General features: G+C 46.4%; 1 protein-coding gene across 2 annotated transcripts in view; it reads right to left on the minus strand.

Annotated features, from left to right (window-relative positions):
• Positions 1-541: 541 nt before the first annotated feature.
• LOC111869895 (homeobox protein SIX6) overlaps positions 542-22,247 on the minus strand; it is a 112,014-nt gene continuing 90,308 nt past the window's right edge. For both annotated transcript variants that reach the window (XM_033753589.1, XM_023861758.2), the window contains one exon: positions 542-1,326. In XM_033753589.1, the coding sequence (XP_033609480.1) occupies positions 984-1,326 (343 nt within the window). In that variant the 3' untranslated portion in view covers positions 542-983. The remainder of the gene's footprint in view (positions 1,327-22,247) is intronic.

A 22,247-nucleotide genomic window follows, 5' to 3' on the forward strand; every position in this document is an offset into this window, starting at 1 on the left:
AGGCGAGTTCCCGCCCCGCCACTCCCCTCCGCGGTGACGTCACCGAGGGATATCGCGGTCGCTAGGCAACGCGAATCAACAGCGGCGACGTTACGATAGTAACAGCGGTGACCTCCGCTAGCGTTACATAGCAACAGAGCGCCAGGCAAAAGGGTGCCTATTACGTGGCCGTTTTCCCGTATTGTCCGATCGAGGCTACATAGGGAGAAGCGAAGGCTATTCACAGCCAGTTCTAGTGTGGCTACCGCAGAGTTGTACTGAGTCAGTCAGCGAGTCCTGGACCTATCGTCGAGTTAGCCAGCAACCAGTCAGTTGTATTGTGGCATTTGGAGTGTACTAATTGTGATACTGCAGGTAGCAGTAATCGTCAGATTGTAATTTGGGTGATTGTATGAGCGAATGTGAAATAAAACTCGCTACATCAAATACAACGAGAAGTTATTTGTCGCGATATAAGCCCAAAACACGCGACAATATAAACATCCAGTACATACCTCACAGGAAACAAATTACATCTCCGCTACAAAGCCCAACCGGTCAATGCTGTTTAGGGAAACAGTCGCTGTTTATTGTCATAACCATATGAAACATACAAATACAATGTGTGGGTAGAATGTAGAGTTTTAGTATGGTAAAGCGGGTGGTACATATAGCGACCACTGGACCTTAAAGAGTTCAAATTCTTTCAACAGTTCTTGTTATGTGCAGACGACATAAAAACGTGGCTTAGCTAACACAATAATTTTGTAACTTTTTCTTCGTGGGAGCGCCAAAAAATGGAACCACAAAGAACATCTGGGAGAAATACTTGCTGTTGGTTACTAAACAAACATCTGATTGATGAGCTCAGTGTCTTTGAAACGATACACAATGACTGCGATTACGTACAAAATAGTATTAACAATAATCCCGATCATTTTAAGAGGCCTACAAGAGTATGTGTTTGCCCCGAGCACTGCAACTTCTTTCTTCTTGTTTTCTGCTCAGGAGTGCGACACTGCAGAATGGTGCAGCGAAGCAAGAGCCCCCGGATCGTATCCATGGTAACCGTGATGGTACGTTGCGGGGTGGAGCATGTGATGATGGTGTGTTGCTGTTGATGCTCCGCCCCCGGCCTCCTCACCACCCCCACTTCCGACAGCCCCAGACACACCCGGTTCATTCTTAACCACGCCCATGGAACTACCACTGGAGTCACCGAATAGCTTTGATGCTGCAGAATAACACAGCGGTTTCAGGTCTGGCAGGTTTGCGAGGTCCATAACGGGCCCTCCTGGTGAAGCGGACAGCAACCCTTCGTTCCCTTGGCACATTAAACCCAGCTCCCTGTAACACACGCAAGAAAAAAATTACGAAATTACATTTCTAACATAACCCTGAATGAGTTGAGTGATATGCTGCAAAACCAGTTTAAAATTTATAAATTATCTCGAAAATTGAAATTAACTGCAGTGCAGTTTGGAGGAATATTGGATGGACGATCGAGGAATCAGGGTTCGATTCCCAGCAGAACTCAACAGATATATATCTATTCTCCATTGTGTCTGGGCCAGGTTTTGGAGCCTATACAACTCGTACCTTGAGCTCTTCCCCTGGGGTAAAGCGGCAGAGGCGTGATGCCGATGAGAATGCATGCAGCTATACGTTCATTTCTCACGTGACTGATGGGAGGGATTTATGAATTACGTGTATGCAGGTGAGATGGGCTCAGATGTCATGTTACACATACCAAGTTTCATAAAGATTGGTTAAGGCATTCAAAAGTTAATAGAGGGGATTCACGAACACACAGACAGCATGGTGATCGCATAAACCTACTTTAGGAAAGTAAGCTAAAAATAAAAGTAGGCTTATGAGATCACCAGTCTGTGCTCACCCTCATCGTTGCTAGGCAAAGGCTCGGTAAACATGTCCCCGCGGCAATACACAGGCAACAACAGTAAAAACGTTGAGCGCGTCGTTTTGTATGAAGACCGTTTCGTAACAGTCTGTCATGGGTCCCGATGGATCAGCACCAATTTACCCGACCGACCTATAGCTCTTCCCACAACTTCTTGTAAATTATTTACAAGTACTGTGAAGTTTCGTTTATAATTGTCTGGTCGCCCCTGAATGTGGCTATAAATGGCCAGAATGCGTTGGAAATTATTATTATTATTATTATTATTATTATTATTCGATTATGTGGATTGGTTTCACTAGATGGTACACTTCATTACTCTGTAACCAGCCAAATTCCCTGTCAAACACGAGGCCTCAAGCTTAAAGATAAAGTAAAAAGTAAAGCTGTCCCTGTCCTTAACTAATTAATCAGTACGCCATGAAGGCGTATGGGGGAATGGATGTATAGGTCCACATTTTCTTCACCTCGGCACTAGTTGGATGTTTGTGGTCAACTTCACGCCCCGGCCGCTCTACCACCCGAGGGAAGAGGCCTACAGTACCCGCTGGATAGGAGGCTGGGTGGGCTCCCAGAGCCGGTCTGGACAAAGTGGAGAAAATTGTTGACCCTCCTGGGAATCAGTCGTCCAGCCCATACCAATCACTATACCGACTGCGCACACACTGGCTCCCAGCTTAAAGACGTACTATATAAGTTGTAATTATGTGCTGCCTGATAAGGGCTATCGCATGTGGTGTGTATTTTGTGTGTATACAAGTACATTTACATACACGTACATCTTGCCCACATTCACACGCTTGTATTACATTTAAATCATCTTTCTTTTGCCTGAATATTCTCACATTTGTACTGTACATTTCACTGCTTGACAACTGGATAATACTCATGAACAAGTGACACAAGTTATATTTACATCTTTTGTTAGGCCTTGGCCGCTTTTTCAGTTTCTTGATCCTACACAGTTGGTAGGATTCCTTGGACTGGGGATCTGCCCGTCGCAAGTCTGATACCTATACACAGAATAAATGTACACAGCCAGCCATGCCTTGAGTGGGATTCGAACCCACAATCCCAGCGTTCGCGAGAGCGAAGACAGTTCGTGCCTTACACCGCGCAGTCACTGTGATCTGCAAGACATGATGGAATACTGGGAGGCGTCTATAGACAACGCAGCCGTGAAGCGGGCCGGCTTGATGAGAGCGCCGTCCGGCTCTTACGCTTGTGACATGGCGCGACCGAGAATACGATGAAGTTTTCCGGACGGTACATCCGAGACTTTACACCCATACCGTCCGGCTCTTCGACCTGAATGTTGATTCGAGAAGACTGTTGCTAAGCGACCAGAAGGCAAATATGATGCATCATATTTCAACTGACAGCCTTATCGCCCAGTCCTGGAAGAAACTGCTTCCCTGCATAAAAGATATCTCCTTTCCGTCAAGTTCCACGCCAGTGGTATGTGCAGAAGAGAACACAGACTAAACAGCGCAGCAGGACAGCTGATAACTGTTGTGACCACAGTCAGTGACGAGCACGTGACCGTCTCAAGTAGCGATGAATGAACGCCAGAAACGTTGCTGAAGTCTTGCCTCGCCAGTAGACCTTGCAGCTCTGTTGCTGCCCGTGCAAGTTTCTATCCAACGTGCTTCTGAGAATATGTTTTGGTTTGTGGGCTATTTATCGACCCTGTCAATACACTACGTATATAGAATCGTATGGCAGGATGACTGCTGAAGGGTGTGTTAGAAAGGCTCTGGAAGTACTTATAGTTGTCTCATCAAGGTATCACTCCGAAATTTGCTTGGAATAGCTAAGTAAAATCACGAAAAATTAGTTCGTAGCGGGGGAAATAAGAGAATCAGTAGAAAACCTGCCCCAATGATTTTTTTTTTTTTTGCTGGTGGGGTGGGACTAAGGCCGCTTTCACACAAAACACGGTGGCTTCCGACTAGTGTCTGGGACACAGCCGCTCAACGCCACAGCACGCACGCTTAGTGTCTCTGACGTCAAAACCCCACACTGATGTTGGCCTCAGTCATTCAGGTGGATGTATCAAAATGTTATCCACCATTTCATCAATAACGCTGGCATACAACTCAATGCACTTCCAGTGGCCAGACCAAAAGTCAGTGTCCCGGCCACTGACGGGGAAAGACAGCTGCGACACAGTGTCTTGGACGTGGGAACACTAGTATTCACACTAATGTATTTGCAGTCGCTGGACACTGTGTGTCTTGTCTGAAAGCAGCCTAAGTCCCTTGTACTGTGGCCACTTTTGGCCTATTGTACCAGGCCCAGATGGTAGGCGAGGGTGATTGTGGAGCAACTGGTGGAATCAAGATTGGCAGGGGAAACCGAAGTGCTAGGAGAAAACCTGCCCCAGCGCCACTTTGTCCACCACATACCCACACTTGACCAAACCCGGGCCGCCGCGATGGGAAGCCAGCGACTAACCGCTTGAGCTATGGCGCGGCCTTGCCCCAATGACGTAAATCACACACGAAATCACTGAAGATAAACCCAGGCTCCCGCTGTGAATAGCTAACAGCTTACGCCAAGGCTTGCAAGCAAGAGTAGAAGACGGGAGATAATATTAAAATGAATCTTAAAAAGATACAGAGTTTGAGGGTATGAACTAGACTGAGCCTGACACTTGATTGGGACCAGACACGGGCTGTTAGCACCTTCTGTTCCATAAACGACAGAGAACTGTGTTCCTCCACAGAGGAACAAGCGATTCATAAGGCCACAGATTCATCACGTGGCTATACTGTACGTTCATGTCTCGAGTTCTGTAGTGACAGGTTTATTTCATGATGATAAACTAGTGCAGAGATTATTAGGTGCCCCATGATATGAAAAAAAAATACGAACTGTGTATGAAATGGAATGGTTAGACAGGAAGCATTAGAAGCGGGGAAGGGATGTGAACACCCGACAGGAAGTGATCATCTTGGGTTGGCAAGTCCTACAAGGTTAATGCTAAACTGAAATTTAAAATGTTTGTGTGTACGAATGCGGAATGCAATTAATCCTAAAATTAAAGTTTGTAAAAATAAATTATATATATATATATATACATACCTATATATGAACACTAAAACTAATAATAACACAAAATTTCTGTGATATTGTCTTCGTTTTCTAATCAATATATTTCTTCCAACTGAATGTGGCTCAAAAGTACATGCAATAAAGCGCTGGAAAGTGTTACTCATTGATGACTACCCTCTTCAGAGTTGCGACGCCGTGTAGTCTTGTAGAATATACAGTGTGTCCCAAAAGGAAATGTCAATATTCTGGGAGGTTACAGTACCGACCCATTCGAAGCAAAAAGTGTACATGTGTCCTATTCCGAACGGTTTCCGAGATAGAGCTACTGCACTGTTAAAAAAAAAAAAGTAAAGCTATCCCTGTAACAGGCCGTGGAGACCCATAGGGTTGTGAGATGTTGAGGTTCCCACATTTTCTAGACAATCGGTTCATAGATGGCGGGAAGGTTGTCAGCCTTACGCGCCGGTCGCCCTTTACCCCCAATAATATTCCTGGTACTCATTTCTGTTAGAGGTTGAGTCGACCACAGGGCCATACTGCGCCTGGAAGGATTAGGTAAATTGAAAAAATTCACGTCATCGGGATTCGATCCCGCGACCTTCCAGCTTGTAGCATAGTGCCTCAACCAACTACGCTACCGCGTGCCCCACAAGCTGGGATAGCCAGTCAATATGATTGGCTACAGTTTGGACAATTGTGGGGTCACAGTGTGAGACACAGTAGGGTCAAGACCTCCAGACTAGTTCTGCGACCCACCCAGCCTCCTACCCAGTGGGTACCACGAGCTCCTTCCTGCGGCATGAAGCTGGCAACTCACCTAAAACTAGTGCTGAGGTCAAGAATATGTGGATCTACACATCCACTCCCCCATAAGCCTTCATGGTGTAGTACTTAATAAGTTAAGCACTGGGACAACCTTAAGAGTTTTTCTACATTTTATAGCTAAAGGTAACACTGTCCTGGTACAAAATTAGGCACCACAAGAAGTTGTGCGGGAAAGTGCAGGTGAAGGTTACACATTCTTAACCTCAGCACTAGACTGGTCAGCTTCATGCCTCAGCCATTTTTCCTTGGCTACTTCGCTGTACAGTTCCAAAATTGTTAGTAAGAAAGAGTATATGGTACTGTTTCTAATACCGGAATTTACTGTTAAGTGACAAAGTTGGTACAGTTTACCTAGTATAATACATTTTCGAAAATTCCAGCGTCAACGTCAAGGCACTTAGCAGCTCGTGTGAAGACATGGCGTTTTGCTCGTCTGTACAGTGTCCTGTACAGTGAAATAGCTCTATCTCGGTGCAACTCGTGTGAGGACATGGCGTGTTGCTCGTCTGTACAGTGTACTGTGCCGTGAAATAGTTCTATCTCGGTGCAACTCGTGTGAGGACATGGCGTGTTGCTCGTCTGTACAGTGTACTGTACAGTGAAACAGCTCTATCTCGGTGCAACTTGTATGAGGACATGGCGTGTTACTCGTCTGTACAGTTTACTGTGCAGTGAAATCGCTCTATCTCGGTGCAACTAGTCTGAAGTCATGGCGTGTTGCTCGTCTGTGCGGCGTGCAGTGTACTGTGCAGTGAAATAACTCTTAGCTCTATCTCGGTGCAACTCGTGTGAGGACATGGCGTGTTGCTCGTCTGTACAGTGTACTGTGCAGTGAAATAGCTCTATCTCGGTGCAACTCGTGTGAGGACATGGCGTGCTGCTCGTCTGTACAGTGTACTGTACAGTGAAATAGCTCTATCTCGGTGCAACTCGTGTGAGGAAATGGCGTGCTGCTCGTCTGTACAGTGTACTGTACAGTGAAATAGCTCTATCTCAGTACAACTCGTATGAGGACATGGCGTGCTGCTCGTCTGTACAGTGTACAGTGCAGTGAAATAGCTCTATCTCGGAAACCGTTCGGAATAGGACACATGCACATATACACTTCTTGCTTGGAATGACTGCTATTGTGACCTCCCCTTCACTCTGTAATAGCGTCGCGCGGTACGATTGATGAACTGAGAGGATTTGTAAGGAAGCGATAGTAACACAATGAAGGTAGTGTCCAGGAATTTTCCTGGAGGGACTGAGAAAAACTACGGGCACATAAGTCATTATACAGTATCCCGGTTGAGAGTCGAACCTAAAGCAAGGGTTTATAAAGAGCTTCCGCTACGATAACCCTCTCGAGCTTCTGAATATTTGACCTGTGACTAAAACATCTCTGAAGATGGCGTCATCATCTGACAGTGATGTACTTACTTATGTCAGTATGATAAAGATATGTTTCAACAAGTGATAGGAAACAAAATCGCCACACCCGAGATAATAAACAAACAACACATTCCAGCCTTCCGCCAGCTTATCTTCACTGTAACAAATTCCTCCTACCTAACTATACGGCGTCACATTCTAGACGACAGTAATTTTCAGGCACTCTCAAATCTCACGTGTGAAGTATTCATTAGAAGTCAATTTAGCGTGCTCTTACACGTGTCTGCAGCCCTTAAAATCATTATTTCTGCACGCCGCTTGGGGCACTAATCTGTTTTAATAACATACGGTCGGGTCCAGCGCTTCTAGAAGAGGTAATATGAGCCTTACGGCGTCCTGACGCCTTTGCTTTTCTCCCTTTTCTTTTGCTGCTAGCTCGTTAGCCAGCAATGGCTCGTCAGTGTTACGGGACTCCATAAATCACAGGGTAGCAAGGGGGGGGGGAAGCAAAGGGAGCCTGTACATCACTGAACGTTCCGAAAAACTCCCCGTTATATTTTTTTATCCGCCGGCCCACAAACTCAGACGATGCGAAATAACACTGAAGGGTGCTCACTATCCCTTGGGATGTGACGCCATATGTCCGTGCGACGTTTCGGAGGAACATGTTTCCATCTTTAGAGAAATAAGCATGCAGCACATGAGGGATAAGAGTTTTAACTGACGTTCGCAGGAACGTACTACCTCCAACGACAGGGTCGAAGACCCCAAAAAATATGGTTAAAGAGTGCTCCGAAACGTCAGTGAACTTTTACTGGACTACACAGCGCCACACTCCAGAAAAGTCGTAATCACGCTGTGAAAACCTCAAAAACTACATTAATAGACGCATTATGTTACAAGTCAGAAGGTCGCGGGTTCGATTTAAAATGTCATTGGATTTTTCAGTTGACCTAATGCTTCCAGCCGCAATATGGCCCCCCTGGGATCGACTCAACCTCTACCAGAAATGAGTACAAGGAATCTTCCCGGGCGTCCGACGCGTAAAGCTGACAGCCTCACCGCCAACTGTGAGCCGACTGTCTAGAAAATGTGGGGGCCTCGAAGTCTCACAACCCTATGGGCCTTCACTGCCTGTTTTTTTTATTGCTAGTGGGGTTTGACTAAGTCCCTTGTACTGCGGCCACTTCTGGCCTATTGCACCAGCCCCGGCTGATAGGTGAGGGTGATTGTGGAGCAATTGGTAGAATGAAGATTGGCAGGGGAAACCGAAGTACTAGGAGAAAGCCTGCCCCAGTGCCACTTTATCCACCACAAATTCCACTTGACCAGACCCGGGATTGAACCCGGGCCGCCGCGGTGGGAAGCCAGCGACTAACCGCTTGAGCTATGGCGCGGCCTTCCACTGCCTGTTACAGGGGCAGTTTTACCTTTAACGTTCCCTGCAGGCAAATACCAGAAGAGAAGATTACTCTTTTTCAGGAATGCGACGTCGCGTGGTCTGGTTGGTACTTGCCAACGTTTGGGAAACATGCTGCTTCCATCTTCAGGGCAGAGGAGTACGCAATACATAGGAGGTATATGATGTGTAGATATAGTAGCATCAGTTGTGCCCATTCTGGTGTTACTCTTGTAGAGTCGGGGGTGCTAGCGTGTCACTCGTCGGCTGCCTGCGTTTGCGATCTGACCATGAAGTACCTGCTCTGGTCTCGTGTTAAGAGCAGTGCATGCTGCTGGCTGGCTGACTGACTGACTGACTGACTGACTGACTTGTTGAAGGCGCTCGACAGCACAGTGGTTCTTGGTTCCGTGTCCCACGGGTTCATGACCATATTTTGCTGCTTGATGACTCTGAGAGCCTTCTGACTGTAGTCACATTACGACCGACGGTCACTCGGCCAGTCTTCATGTCGAACCTCTTCTGGGGCCCAATGCCAGATTTCTGTTCCTGTCAACTGCGGGTTTCTCGATGTGAGGCACCTTCTATGACGACAGAACTAGTCTGTCATCTGTTCCGGTAAGGTAAAGTTGTCCCTGTGCTTATCGAATTAAGCACTACGCCACGAAGGAGTATTGGGGAGTGGATGTATGGATCCACATTTTCTTGACCTCGGCACTGGCTGGATGTGAGAAGACAGCTCCACGCTCCGGGGAACAGCCCCGTCACCCACTGGACAGGAGGCTGGGTGGACCCAAGAGCCAGTCTGGACGACGTGGAGAAGAGAATTTCATGACCCTACCGGGACTCTCTAACTCCTCCTCGGCCGTCCAGCCCGTAGCCATTCGCTATACCGGCCCCTGCCATCTGTTGTGGTTCCAAGTAAAAGTCGTGTTATGACGGATGGTCTGAGACTCATGACCAGATTTTGGTTGTCGCGGTTGGGAGAAATCAGTGATACAGGAAAGGGAGGAAAAGTACCGAGGCTAAGAGCGAACCAATGGGAGCTCCTGTTATAGGTTACATGACTGTCATAAAATCTTTGCGCCGCAAGAGACGTACACTTCAGGCGTTTCTTGCCCATAAAAACCAGCTCCCTCACAAGCACCTAGTAATTTCGTAAGTTCTGAAACGATAAAAAATGTTAATACCCAATCTCTCTTTCCCTTCAACTGGCGACAGAGGATCCCAATGGTCACTGACTAGTTCACCATTAAAGAACAGGGATTAAGTTCCTTCCGTCATAACTTGACAAATTACAACAGACAGTGTTTACGCTACAAAATAAATTCCGGCAGATACTTTATTAGTTTCACTCATCATCATCGGACGCAAGGTCAGCTTCAGTACCGTTCCGTCTCAGAACGCAATCTCCCATCTTTTTCTTCGTCGTCCTGAGTCTCTACACCCTGCAGTTTCTTAAAGCGAATTCTTTGGGCAATCCTATCTTGTTCCATTCGTACATGCCATTCGGTTTTGTATCGCTGTATTCTTTCTTCTACGTTGAATTTCAAATATGATGCGTATTGTATCAACTCTTTAAAGCCCAGTGGTTATTATACTTACCACCTGCTTTAAAACACTAGAACCTTCCATTCTGCCCCCATTATTTGTCTGTGTTTCGTATACTTCTCACAGTAAACGGCTGTTTCCCTAAACAGCATTAACCAGTCGATATTTGAAGTGGAGACGTAATGTGCTCCCTGTGAGGTACGGAATGAATTTCTGTATATTAGTCACAAGAAACCGAGTCTTTCCAATATAGCTATTATCTCCGCGATTAGGCACATTTTGTAATCTTCTGTTGCATTAATATGCAGTTATATTTTTCTGAATGCTCTCAAATGCAACAAAGTGGTGAAAACATTCCCGGTCATTGCAAACAGACTATACTGACGATCCTCTAGTTTTGTACAGAAACCTGAGCGAAGGGGAAACAGAACAGAGGAGTACATAAGCCAATGTAGAAACCCGCAGGCAGCAGCTCATGCCTGCTGTAAGGGGACCCATACACGTACGAGTCTGGCTCGCGAGTCCGACTCTGCTCGGGTTCCAATGAGCCAAACTCGTCCTTGTGTGGGTCGCCACGCTCAAACGTGTGTGGTGAAATTAATCCGAGCCCGGCTCGTATGTGTATGGGCCGCCTAACAGAATACTGACTCACCCTTTCCGCCCATACACCGAAACTGTCCTTGTGCCATCACATTGTAATCGAGATCTACCAACAATTCACATCTGTAGCTAGTTTCCACAAATAATCCCTCCACTGAACGCGTCTTACGTACACTAAACAAGTACCTTCTAAGCTACAAGAATGTTTTGTCAATGGTCAAGATTGTACCCTCAATCCCATAAAAACTTCCTCAGCATTCCGCTTGAAACATCTTTCGGCTCCCAGCCGGGTTTAGGCTGGGATTATGAAATGTGTATATATTCCTTCAGTAACACAAGGTACAGTTACCCCTACACGTCAACCAAAGCATCACACCGTGAAAATTTATGGTATCTTCTGCACTACACGGAGGCTAGTGGACAGCGCCACTTTTGAGACACCCCGGAAACTAATTACAATAGCGGATTTGAACCTCAACTTCTGGCTTTCAAGCCAGACTGCAGACACTTAATAAGTCAGAAATTTATATAGCATAGAATTTCAAACATTCAATTTAAGTATAGCTTTAATTGCTATATCCAATTTCAATATATTCAAAGCTGGAATTGGATTTCAATATCGGCTCAGTTCGTAATGGCCGTCTGCAGACCGTTTCGAATTGCATTTGACATCAGAATCACGGAGCCGGGATAGCTCAGTCACTATAGCGACGAGCTGGACGACCAAGGTTTCGATTCCTGGGAGAATGGATTTACTCCACTCCACAGTGTCCAGAACGGCACAAGGACCCACACAACCTCCTATACAGTGAGCAGCTGAGGCGCTTTCCCCCGGGGGGGAACATCCGAGGTGTGAAACTGGCCACTCACCTCCATCCAGTGCCGAGGTCAAGAATTGTGGAGCTATACGCCCACTCCCTCATACGTCTTCATGGCGTGGGGCTATTTACTTAACCACTGGGAATATACCTTTATGCCTAACTTCATATCATTTCGTTCATGCAAATCAGTGCGTTTGTAAACTGAAACAGTTTTGTTAACCAGAATTATAAAAAGTATTATTCTGAGAGCCGAAGAAGCTCAATCAGTATAGAGACCAAGCCTTCACTGTCCGGCAGAAGCAAGACATTTTCTCTTTCCCACGTCATCCAGATCAACCCTGGGGCCCACCCAGCTTCCTATGTAATGGAAACTGTAGGCTCTTTCCCATGGAAAAGGGACAGGAGCGTGAAGGTGAACATTCACCTCAGTTCAGTGCCTAATGCATGGAGCTATACAGCAATATACTCCCCATGTCTTCACTGTGAGGTGCAGAGACCCCCATATGTCTTCACTGTGAGGTGCAGAGACCCCCATATGTCTTCACTGTGAGGTGCAGAGACCCCATATGCCTTCACTGTGAGGTGCAGAGACCCCATATGCCTTCACTGTGAAGTACAGAGACCCCCATATGTCTTCACTGTGAGGTGCAGAGACCCCCATATGTCTTCACTGTGAGGTGCAGAGACCCCATATGCCTTCACTGTGAGGTGCAGAGACCCCATATGCCTTCACTGTGAAGTACAGAGACCCCCATATGTCTTCACTGTGAGGTGCAGAGACCCCCATATGTCTTCACTGTGAGATGCAGAGACCCCATATGCCTTCACTGTGAGGTGCAGAGACCCCATATGCCTTCACTGTGAAGTGCAGAGACCCCCATATGTCTTCACTGTGAGGTGCAGAGACCCCATATGTCTTCACTGTGAGGTACAGAGACCCCATATGTCTTCACTGTGAGGTGCAGAGACCCCATATGTCTTCACTGTGAGGTGCAGAGACCCCATATGCCTTCACTGTGAGGTGCAGAGACCCCATATGCCTTCACTGTGAAGTACAGAGACCCCCATATGTCTTCACTGTGAGGTGCAGAGACATTTTCATCTATTTTTTCTATTACTTTCTTGGATGTGACGCCGTGTAGTTTCGGATATTTACAACGATTTCGTAGGAATTCGTACCAAACTACACGGTGCAATGTCCCAGCAGACAGAGAAGTTTCAAATCTGTAACAGATGAGTAAACCGACTGATGACCAGAAGTGGACACCCCTGTGTCATGAAGACGTATGGTATCGCTCCACTATTCTTGGCCTCAGCACTAGATGGAGGTGAGTACACGGCTTCAAGCCCTGGCAGCTTTAGCCCCGCGGTAAGTCTCCCGTACACATTGGCTAGAAGACCGGGTTGGCCCCAGAGCTAGTCTGCAGGCTGTGGAGAAGTGACTCTCTCTCACCCCTGCCGGGAATCGAACCAAGGCCGTCCCGCTATGCCGGCTCCCAGAGTTCATGGGTCGTGTCCCGTATGCGCAGGTTCAATGCCTGCGAGAGAAGCTGTAACCTAACACCGCAAGACGTGACGAAACTCTGGACTCAGTGGCCTCGAATGTGGCCATAATTTTTAATGTGGTGAGGTCAGTCCGTAACTGCCAGACATTATTTCACGGAAAGTGCCTCTTGCAGTGCTAACAGTGGCTGAGGTTTCGCAGTCACAGAGGGACTGGCCGTGCCTTCCCGAGTGCGAGAAATAGTACACCGAGTTCCGTGTATGCTTAAGACTCAGTTGGTATAGCGACGAGCTACGGCCTGGGTGGCCGGAGTTCGATTCCCAGCGCTCTGGCCGGCTCTCGCACCACTCAAGTCTCCCATCCAATGGGTACCAAGGGTACAGCGGCAAGGGCGTGAAGCTGACCACTCACCTCCATCTAGTGCTGAGGTCAAGAATGGTGGAGCTATACTTCCACTCCTCCATACACCATGGAATGTGCTTAATTAATTAACCACAGGAGCAACTTTAACCCTTACCTCTGAGCTCGGAGAAATGAGCTTAACACAGCGACACCTAAGCTCACAAAATTTATAGACGATCCAGATTTTACTCAGGCTACAGGCTAAGAGTCTGGTGTGCGAAGGTTTCCCTGAGGGCGCACTGCCCCTTTTAAAGTAAGTTAAACTATCCCTGTAGCAGGCGTTGGAGGCCCATAGGATTGTGAGACGTCGAGGCTCCCATATTTTCTATACAATCGGCTCACAGATGGCTGTGAGGTTGTCAGCCTTACGCGCAAGCCGCCCTTTACCCCCAAGAAGATTCCTGGCACTCATTTCTATTAGAGGCTGAGTGGACCCCATGGCCAGTGTGGCTGGAAGGGTTACATAAATTGAAAAATCTAACGACCTTCCGGGTGCCTCAACCAACTACGCTACAGCGTGCCCCATCTTTTTAGGTAAAGGAGATTAATTATGCACCAAGTCATAAACACATTTGGGGAAAATGGAGGCACAGCTATGAGACACTGGTGATTTTACTCAGTGCGCCCAGACAATTGCCCGTATCATGACACAACCGTTTCCTTCCCATCTTTTCAAATTCATCACTATCCACGTTTTATGCCCTGAGATACTGTCAGCACTGTTACATAATCCAAGCAGTCTTCAGGGGTCTGCCGCCGCGTAGCCTAGCAGAAGTCTATCTACTAATGCCAAGCAAGCCTGGCTGTTTTCTTCGCCTTTTAAGTTGGAGGCTATACATCGTTACAAAATGACGGTGACCGCAAGGCGTCGCACCCCAAAAGATAGTACTCTGAACAATCGCGGTCGTGATAACCTCAAATCCACACCACAAATAAATACACAGGGTCATTCTACATTATTGCCGGGATTTCCGTGGCCCATAGTTTTCAAACCGAAAAAAAGATAAAACTGCCCATGTTCCAGCTGTTTAGCATTCTGCTGCATTGATTCTAAAGGCAATAAAACTTCCTGAGTTACACTTCCATATTCCGTAAGCAGTTTCGTTTTATGGTTTCCGGTTTGAATATTACGGGCCACGGAAACCCCGACAATAGTTTTGAATCACCCTGTGTACATCAACGCATACTTACCATCGTCACTAGAAGGAAGTGGGCGGTTTAGCTTCACGCCCCGGCCGGTCTGGAAACTGAAGCCCAATTCCTCCGTCTTGTTGCCTGTAGCGTAGCCGCTAGGGTCCCGGTTCCCCTTTACAACGGTTATTTGCCTGCGTCACGCGCCCCAACCGCCACTGGAATTCACTGACAGTTGCACACCTGGTCACTTCTGCGTATCGATTGTTGTATATCATTTCGTTCCCTGAGACGTTACCGGCCATTCGAAACCCAGACCACGTGACGCCCACAGGAGCCTCGTTACCTCCAAATTCGCGATGAAATGCCGAGCTGGGGCTTCGGCTGGGACATAAAGCCGAGACTGGTCCTGTTATCTCAGAATATAAGAGGTGAAGAAAGGTAAAGCCGTCCCTGCACTGAATTAAGCATTGTGCCATGAAGACGTATAGCTCCACCATTCTTGACCTCGGCACTAGGATGTTGAACGGTCAGCTTCACGAGCTGGTCAGTTTAGCACCAGAGGAAACAGCCCCCGGTACCCACTGGATTGTAGGTTGGGGGGGGCCACAGCTGCTCTGGCGCTGCAAAGAGAAAATTCTCTTGCCCTTGCCGGGAATCGAACCCCGGCTATCTATACCTGTAGCTCGTCGCTATACCGACTGAGATAGGATCGACAGGCAGACATGAATTCCCTACCAATTACAATTTAATTTCATCAAAAGACGGAAGTACAAAAACTGATCGCATGGCATCGCTGGCTGCGTAATAAGAACATGCAAAAGCAATTACAGGAAACTCTCGCTAATCCGGTTAGTTAAAAAAAAAAGTAAAGTTGTCCCTGTGCTTAACTAATTAAGCACTACGACATGAAGGCGTATGGAGGAATGGATGTATAGATCCACATTTTCTTTACCTCGGCATCAGCTGGAGGTGGAGTGGTCTGCTTCAAAAGAGGGAACTTTACCTATTTTGGGGTTCCAGTTGTAACCGTCCCACTGCTACGCAACTTATTTGAATGTAATCAACTTTATTAATTTGAAAGCTTAATTGTTCAAAATGAAATGCAGTGAACAAGGGTAGTGAGACATAGGTCAATTCTTGTATGTAAGAGTAAGCGCCTTCCCATGCTTACAACAAGAAACAGGAAGACACCCGTCAGAGGTTTATTAGAGGAAAGTTACGTTAAAGAAGAATAGCTAAAGAATTCTTTGTGAATTCAATACTTGACAGTTTGTGCATGCCATAACTTAAAAGAGTGAAGTTTTTAGGGCCCAAGCGACGCTTAAGCATTTGTCAAATTCTGACAGAAATACGTTGGAGTCAAAAATCCTTAAACCCTTGTAAGCTTTAAACGGAGTGGAGGAATATCTAATAAAGATACTCCTATTTTTCAAATATAACCAATCACTAAAATTTAAGGGTGTGACAGGGCAGAGACGCTGAGGAAACAAGGACTTGAAGGTCCGAGTAGAAATCAGTTGTCGAAGTCAGTCACACACCGGGGCTCGTTTGGACTACACGTAAAAAAGTCACACGCCGGGCTCCGAAGCAATCAGACGCAAAAAGTCACACACCGGGCTCTGACGCAATCAGACGCAAAAAGTCACACACCTGGACTCGTAAGAACTAGACGTGGAAAGTCACACACAGGATCTCGTAGAAACAAGACATAAAAGTTACTGATTCGAAGTTGTATCAAGAAGTGGCTAAACAAGTGTTCAATAATATAATTCGTCTAAACTTGATATGTGTTTTGTAGTTTGTGTTCATTTACTGCTTCTCAGAGTTGTGGCCCGTTCAAGGCTCTGAGGTAAAAAGACCCTCAGCTCTACCGAATCAACAAGCCTCACCTCCTTATAAATTAAATAACCCTGAGATAAAATTTAGTACAAGAAAAAAGTACCTACAAGTGCGACCAACGTGTGGGAGAGCGAACATAATAATTGAGTTTAACAAATAGTAAGGTGAGAGAAGGACTGTTAAAAAGGTGACTTCAAAAAGAAGAAGAATAAGAAGACGAGAAGGAGGTAAGGGACGGTAATACAGTTGATCTGAGGAGATCTGAAACGTTACGCCTTGTAGTCTGGTCGAAGTCCACAGACGTTTCGTACTGCCTCCATCTTATACGTTGTAGATGGTGGATTTACGTTCCTTCGAAACGTCGACAATGGAGAATCACACCCCAGAAAGCAGTAAGTAATATTTACTTCATCAAACAAGATGATTCTCAATTACTATCTGGGTTTCCGTGGCCTACAGTTTTCCAACTGGAAATAACAAAATAAAACTGCATACGGAATATGAAAGTGTAACTCAATTAGTCAAGATATTAATGCGGCGAGTATAGCCTTGCCAAATAAAACTTTTTTAATTACACTTTGATATTCCGTTGACAGATTTGTTTTATTGTTTCAGGTTGGAAAATTATAGGCCACGGAAACCCCGACAATAATTTAGACTCAACCTACAATTTGTCGTGTTGCTTTGTGTGGGCTTGACACGCCGTCCTGACGACAATCAGACCTAGATGTAAGCAACAGGAGGCTGCAGAAAATTGAAAATTAGGAGCTTCATGAATAGTTCTATCTCCTGGGATATAACGCCGTGTAGTCCGTCGAAAATCAACAGACGTTTCGATGGAACATTTCGCCTCAATCTTCAGGACTGTAAACTCTGCTTGCTTCCTTGCCTTACACTCTGATCCTGAATATGGAGGCAAGATGTTCCTCCGAAACGCCGGTTGGCTTTTCAACGGGTCAGTCGGCGTTACGCCCCAGAAGACAGAACTCTTCGTAACCACCGCTGTGATAACCTCAAATCCTACACGGGGAGCTTCATAATTTGTTCTTCTTGCGAAATTAGAGAAGGTTCGCGATGCGCGCGGCATGAGAGTGTGGCTCAACATTGCATTCCCCGGCGAGTAAGCCGGTGCATGGGCGTGGGGGTCAGTATCTACACTATATAGTGTCCCATGTTAGTAGGACTTTTGGAAGAAACTCGATGTGATAGGGCCTAATCAATGCATTATCTCGGCATGTGCGGTGTAACTGAGAAAAACCACAATAACCTTAGTAAAGAATTGCTGGCACTCCGGCCGAGACTTGAACACGGCCCCTCTCGAATACAGACTGCTTGGTGCAATGAATATTCGGGCTCCATAAATGTGAAGGCATTTCTAGATTTCCTGAGAGACTATCAGCTTATCAAACAGGACCCCGCCACATTTAGTTCCATTAACAAATGCCAAAACCCTATAAGACAGTCAGTATAGCGACGTGCTACGGACGAACTCCCGGGGTTCGAACCCCGATAGAAACAAGACATTTTGTCTAACCCACAGCGTCCAGACGGGCTCTGGGCCCCACCCTCATAGCCAATGGGTACCGAGGCATCTAACCCCAGTGGCAAAGCGGCAGGAGCTTGAAGCTGACCACTCACCTCCATCCAGTGCAGAGATCGAGAAGTTGGAGCTATACCTCCATTCCATGTCTTCAGGGAGTGGTGCGTAATTATATAATGAAAAACAATTAAGTACGTGGATAACTTCACCTACTAAACTGTGGGGAGGGCGAGGCAAATCCTTCGCCTCCAAACTCGAACAGCAGAACTTGCAATGATGTAACCACATATTAACACGCACAGTCTGCTTTAACATCGAAAGGAAACTCGGCATTCTGCCCACACAGCGTATTTATACTGTGGCATGCACATTCGCTGCTACGCAACAATCACGAAATAAGCAACTATAAAACAGCCGCTGCTAGGTAACGGCTCCGCAAACATGCATGTTTCCGCGGCAACAATTCCATAGTAATAGAGGAACGGTTTTTTCTGTACGGTCCGTGCCGAGATATGACAAGTAAAACAGATAGTGAAGTCAGTGAGTGGAGTGGAGTCAATTGCTGAGTGAGTTAAATAACCCATGGGTTTCAGTTGTTGTGAGCTGTTGCTGTTAGAAGCTGGTAGCTGAGGATGGAGATAGTTCGGGAACCCAGAGGAAGGAGAACGTCCGTCGTTAGAAGCCGCTACCAAGCAACAGCAGTGAAGACGTGACTGTGGACACTAGTGTGTGTGTGTGTGTAACAGTGAACTGTACAGTATAGTCACGCGCTGTATCAAAGAGCCCAATAAATCCTACCATCAATCCAAACCCCGTCTAGATTAACTAAAATCGTGACAATAAGTTTCATACATTTCTCACAAGAAACGTCAACAATTTTTCTGGATAGTATTAACCGGCTGGTCTTCGTGATGGAAGGGCAGTATCACGTTTATGTGGTATGGAATGAATTTATAAAATATTATTTAGATGAACGATAAATTCATAGGTTTCCTTCAGTCTTGAAGCACGTTCTAATTTCCAAACTGCCACTGCGTGTCTCCATGCAACCCCCAGATTCGGCTTCATTCAAATTGCACCCTCCGCCGTTAGGGCCAAAAAATTATGCAATTCCCCATTATTTGTGACCCTTGTCTACCCATTCTAACATCTCCACTCTCACGCTGCTTCCGCCTACTATTCTAATATACTTTTGTAACTCCATCTCGCGAGGTCTGAGACATGAACTGTCTTCGCCCTCTCCGAAGCTGGGATCGTGGCTTCGAATCCCACTTAAGGTATGGATGTTTGGTGTGTGCGTTTATTCTGTGTTGTCCTGTGTGTAGGTAGCGGCCTTGCGACGGGCTGATCCTCCGTCCAAGGGGTCCTACCGTGTGAAAAATTATCACGGAACTGAGTAAGAGGCCTGGGCCTTGAATTTGGCTGGAAGAACCATTGCGGGGGGGNGAAAGTTTTAATCAAATCAATTGCAATTCTAATTCCCCTGCCACATATAAATACTATCTCTTTACACGTGACATCAGTTCTGACGTCATTCCGAAAGGTTCAGTTTACAGGCGGTCATATCGACGAACTGGCCACACTGAGCCAACTGCAGCACATGTACGTGTAGCTGACCACCCAGACGACAAACGGCAAAACTGTCTCTGTGCTTAATTCATTCAGCAATATTCCATGATGGCTTGCGAGGGGAGTGGACGTATAGCTCCGCCATTCTTGATCGTGGTCAGCTTCGCGCCCCGCTCGCTTTACCACTGCTGAATGAGCCCCACAGTCGGCAGCGGAGTACAGAAAAATCTCTTTCCACTGTCAGGAATCGAACCCCGGCCGTCCAGCCCGTAGCCCGTCGCTATATCGGCTCCCCGATAACCGATGACTCATGCTACTCAGTTTACTGCGGGAGCATCTGACCGCTAGAAGCACTGCAAACCTTCCACACACACATTTCAAACGTGACGGATATGCCCGGCCCCACTATCTGGGCCCAAGGCCTCTTAAACATGTTTACAGTTTCAGGGGAAACCTAAAATTTCAAGTCTGGGCTGCTAGAGAGGGTACCGTTATGATGACGCGGAGACCATCTCCACAATGTACCGAAAATTTAACCAGAAACGTTACAGCCATTTTTCTAGAAAATTCCAGCTTTGTCTTTGCAAGGTTGACGCCTCTGTGAAGGGCTCTTATTATGGACAAAAAGTTCATATTAACCGAGTACCAGTACCTAGAGTGGACAACGAATAAAATGAGTCCAAACGTTCAGGTTCTAGTGACGGCGTAAAAACAGACGACATTCAAAACCTCACTTTTTCGTATCCGGGGCTACTGAAAACGTGTCAGTTAAAATTCTTACATTATATTTCACGATGAAAAACTGTCCACTTTCTCATACCACGTAATGGAAAAGCAAAGCAACAAAAAAAAACCTCACAAACTATTTGGGGAGTTTTTGCAGATATGAACAGACTTTCGCGAATTGTTCATAATCACCGCTGTGTAATTCAAGAAGTACTATCTACACGGAGTTCCTCTTTGATGTGTAAAAAGTGTTCACTTGGAACCGTTATAAGTATGTGCAATGCAAAAAGGGCAGCCCCCCCATACATTTGTTAACTGAACATCCTGAACGCTGGGAGACAACGGCAGTCACACGTTACTTGTGCAACAAGCGCGGCGCCCCGGTGCTCTTTTGAGCGTTGGGGCACCGCCCGCCGCTTGCATCACGACCGCCACGTTACACACAAAACGGTTAATAATGGCAAAATGAAAATCCGCTCGTGTCCTTGTTTCAGTACCAGAATATCACCTTTACGAATACATTCGGAACGTGAATCCGATATGTATTTACGTCGAAGTATCTACATGCAATAAAAATAAGAGAACTTAACTCCACGAAACCGTGTCCTTCTTAAGACACCACTCGCTCAACCACCGAAGGTTCAGAACTGTGTTCACAACAGCCAGTCACAGGCCCCTATCCTGAGATAGATGAATCCATTCCATACCACCAAACTTCTTTAAGATCCATTTTAATATTATTCCCCGACCTACGTCTATTTTTTTTGCATTTTGTTAACAAGCTGCCTTTTTTAGAGTTGGCAGTTGTTAGCCTCACGTCCAACCAACAAGCTGGTGGACCACCGCTTGTCGGCTGTCCGCGAGTGCTTATTCAATTAGTTCGCAGCTACCCTTTATATCTTGAGGTCGTCTCCTGTATCCACAACCTGACGACACGCCACGACAGGGCGACAAAGGAGCCACTTAAATTAACGGGTTACTTACGTACATTTCGAACTCTGTTCGAGACGGAAACTTGCCCCCGTTAAGTGTGCGTGTTTCAGGGCGCAGAACTACCACGATTCATGGCCTTTGCTGTCAACCCGCAACTGCTAGTCAGGCCACCTTTAAAGACGAGAAGGCGAGGCAGCTGATGGATATAACCGGTCGATCTTCACCATTCTACCCTTCAGTCATAAGTACACTAAACTTTATGTACAGTCGGTATAGCGACGGGCTACGGGCTGGGCGGCCCAGAAATTGAGTTCCATTCCCGGAAGGGGCAAAAGTCTTATCTTCTACACAACGTCGAGACTGCCTCTTGGGCCCTAACAGCCTTCTATCCAATGGATACCGGGCACTTTCTCCCGGGAGTAAAACGGTCAGGGCGCGAAACTGACCACTTACCTCCATAGTGCTGGGGTTAAGAATATGAGGAGCTATAACTCTACTCCCCCACACATCTACATGGGCTGATTCTTTAGTAATTAAGCACACCTTTTATCTGAGCCTTATGTAGTTTCCCGCAAAGCATGATGGGATATTATTATTATTATTATTATTATGCCGACGCCTTTAATATGGTGAAATAAGTTGGCTTGGAATCGAACCCATGCACGTAGCAAAAAAAAAAGATTTTCCCTGGATTAATTCTCCAATAGGACCATCAGAGTGGGACAGACTGACAGACGTTGGGTGAGATATCTACGAGTATATGGGGGGGGGGAGAAAGTCTCGTCGAAAAGGCTGAAGGGATGAAATCACTTGAAGATCTAGGCAAGAGATGATAATATTAAAATGGATCTCAAATACGCTGGATATGAGGGTATGATCTGGATTCATGGTTCAGAACTGAGGTCATTTGCAGGGCCCTCAGATTAATTATATCAAATACGGGGACCATTCTCGAGCTGCTGGGTTTCTTAACAAGAGCTATCAGACGCCGGGACAGCTGGGTCTAGCGTATAGGTTGGACAACGTGAGTGTTGGGAATAAGCGTCAGGGCCGGATGTGGAGCCCAATCGAAA

Source organism: Cryptotermes secundus, unplaced genomic scaffold (genome assembly GCF_002891405.2).
Source record: "Cryptotermes secundus unplaced genomic scaffold, Csec_1.0 scaffold653, whole genome shotgun sequence".
Taxonomy (NCBI): Eukaryota; Metazoa; Arthropoda; class Insecta; order Blattodea; family Kalotermitidae; genus Cryptotermes; species Cryptotermes secundus.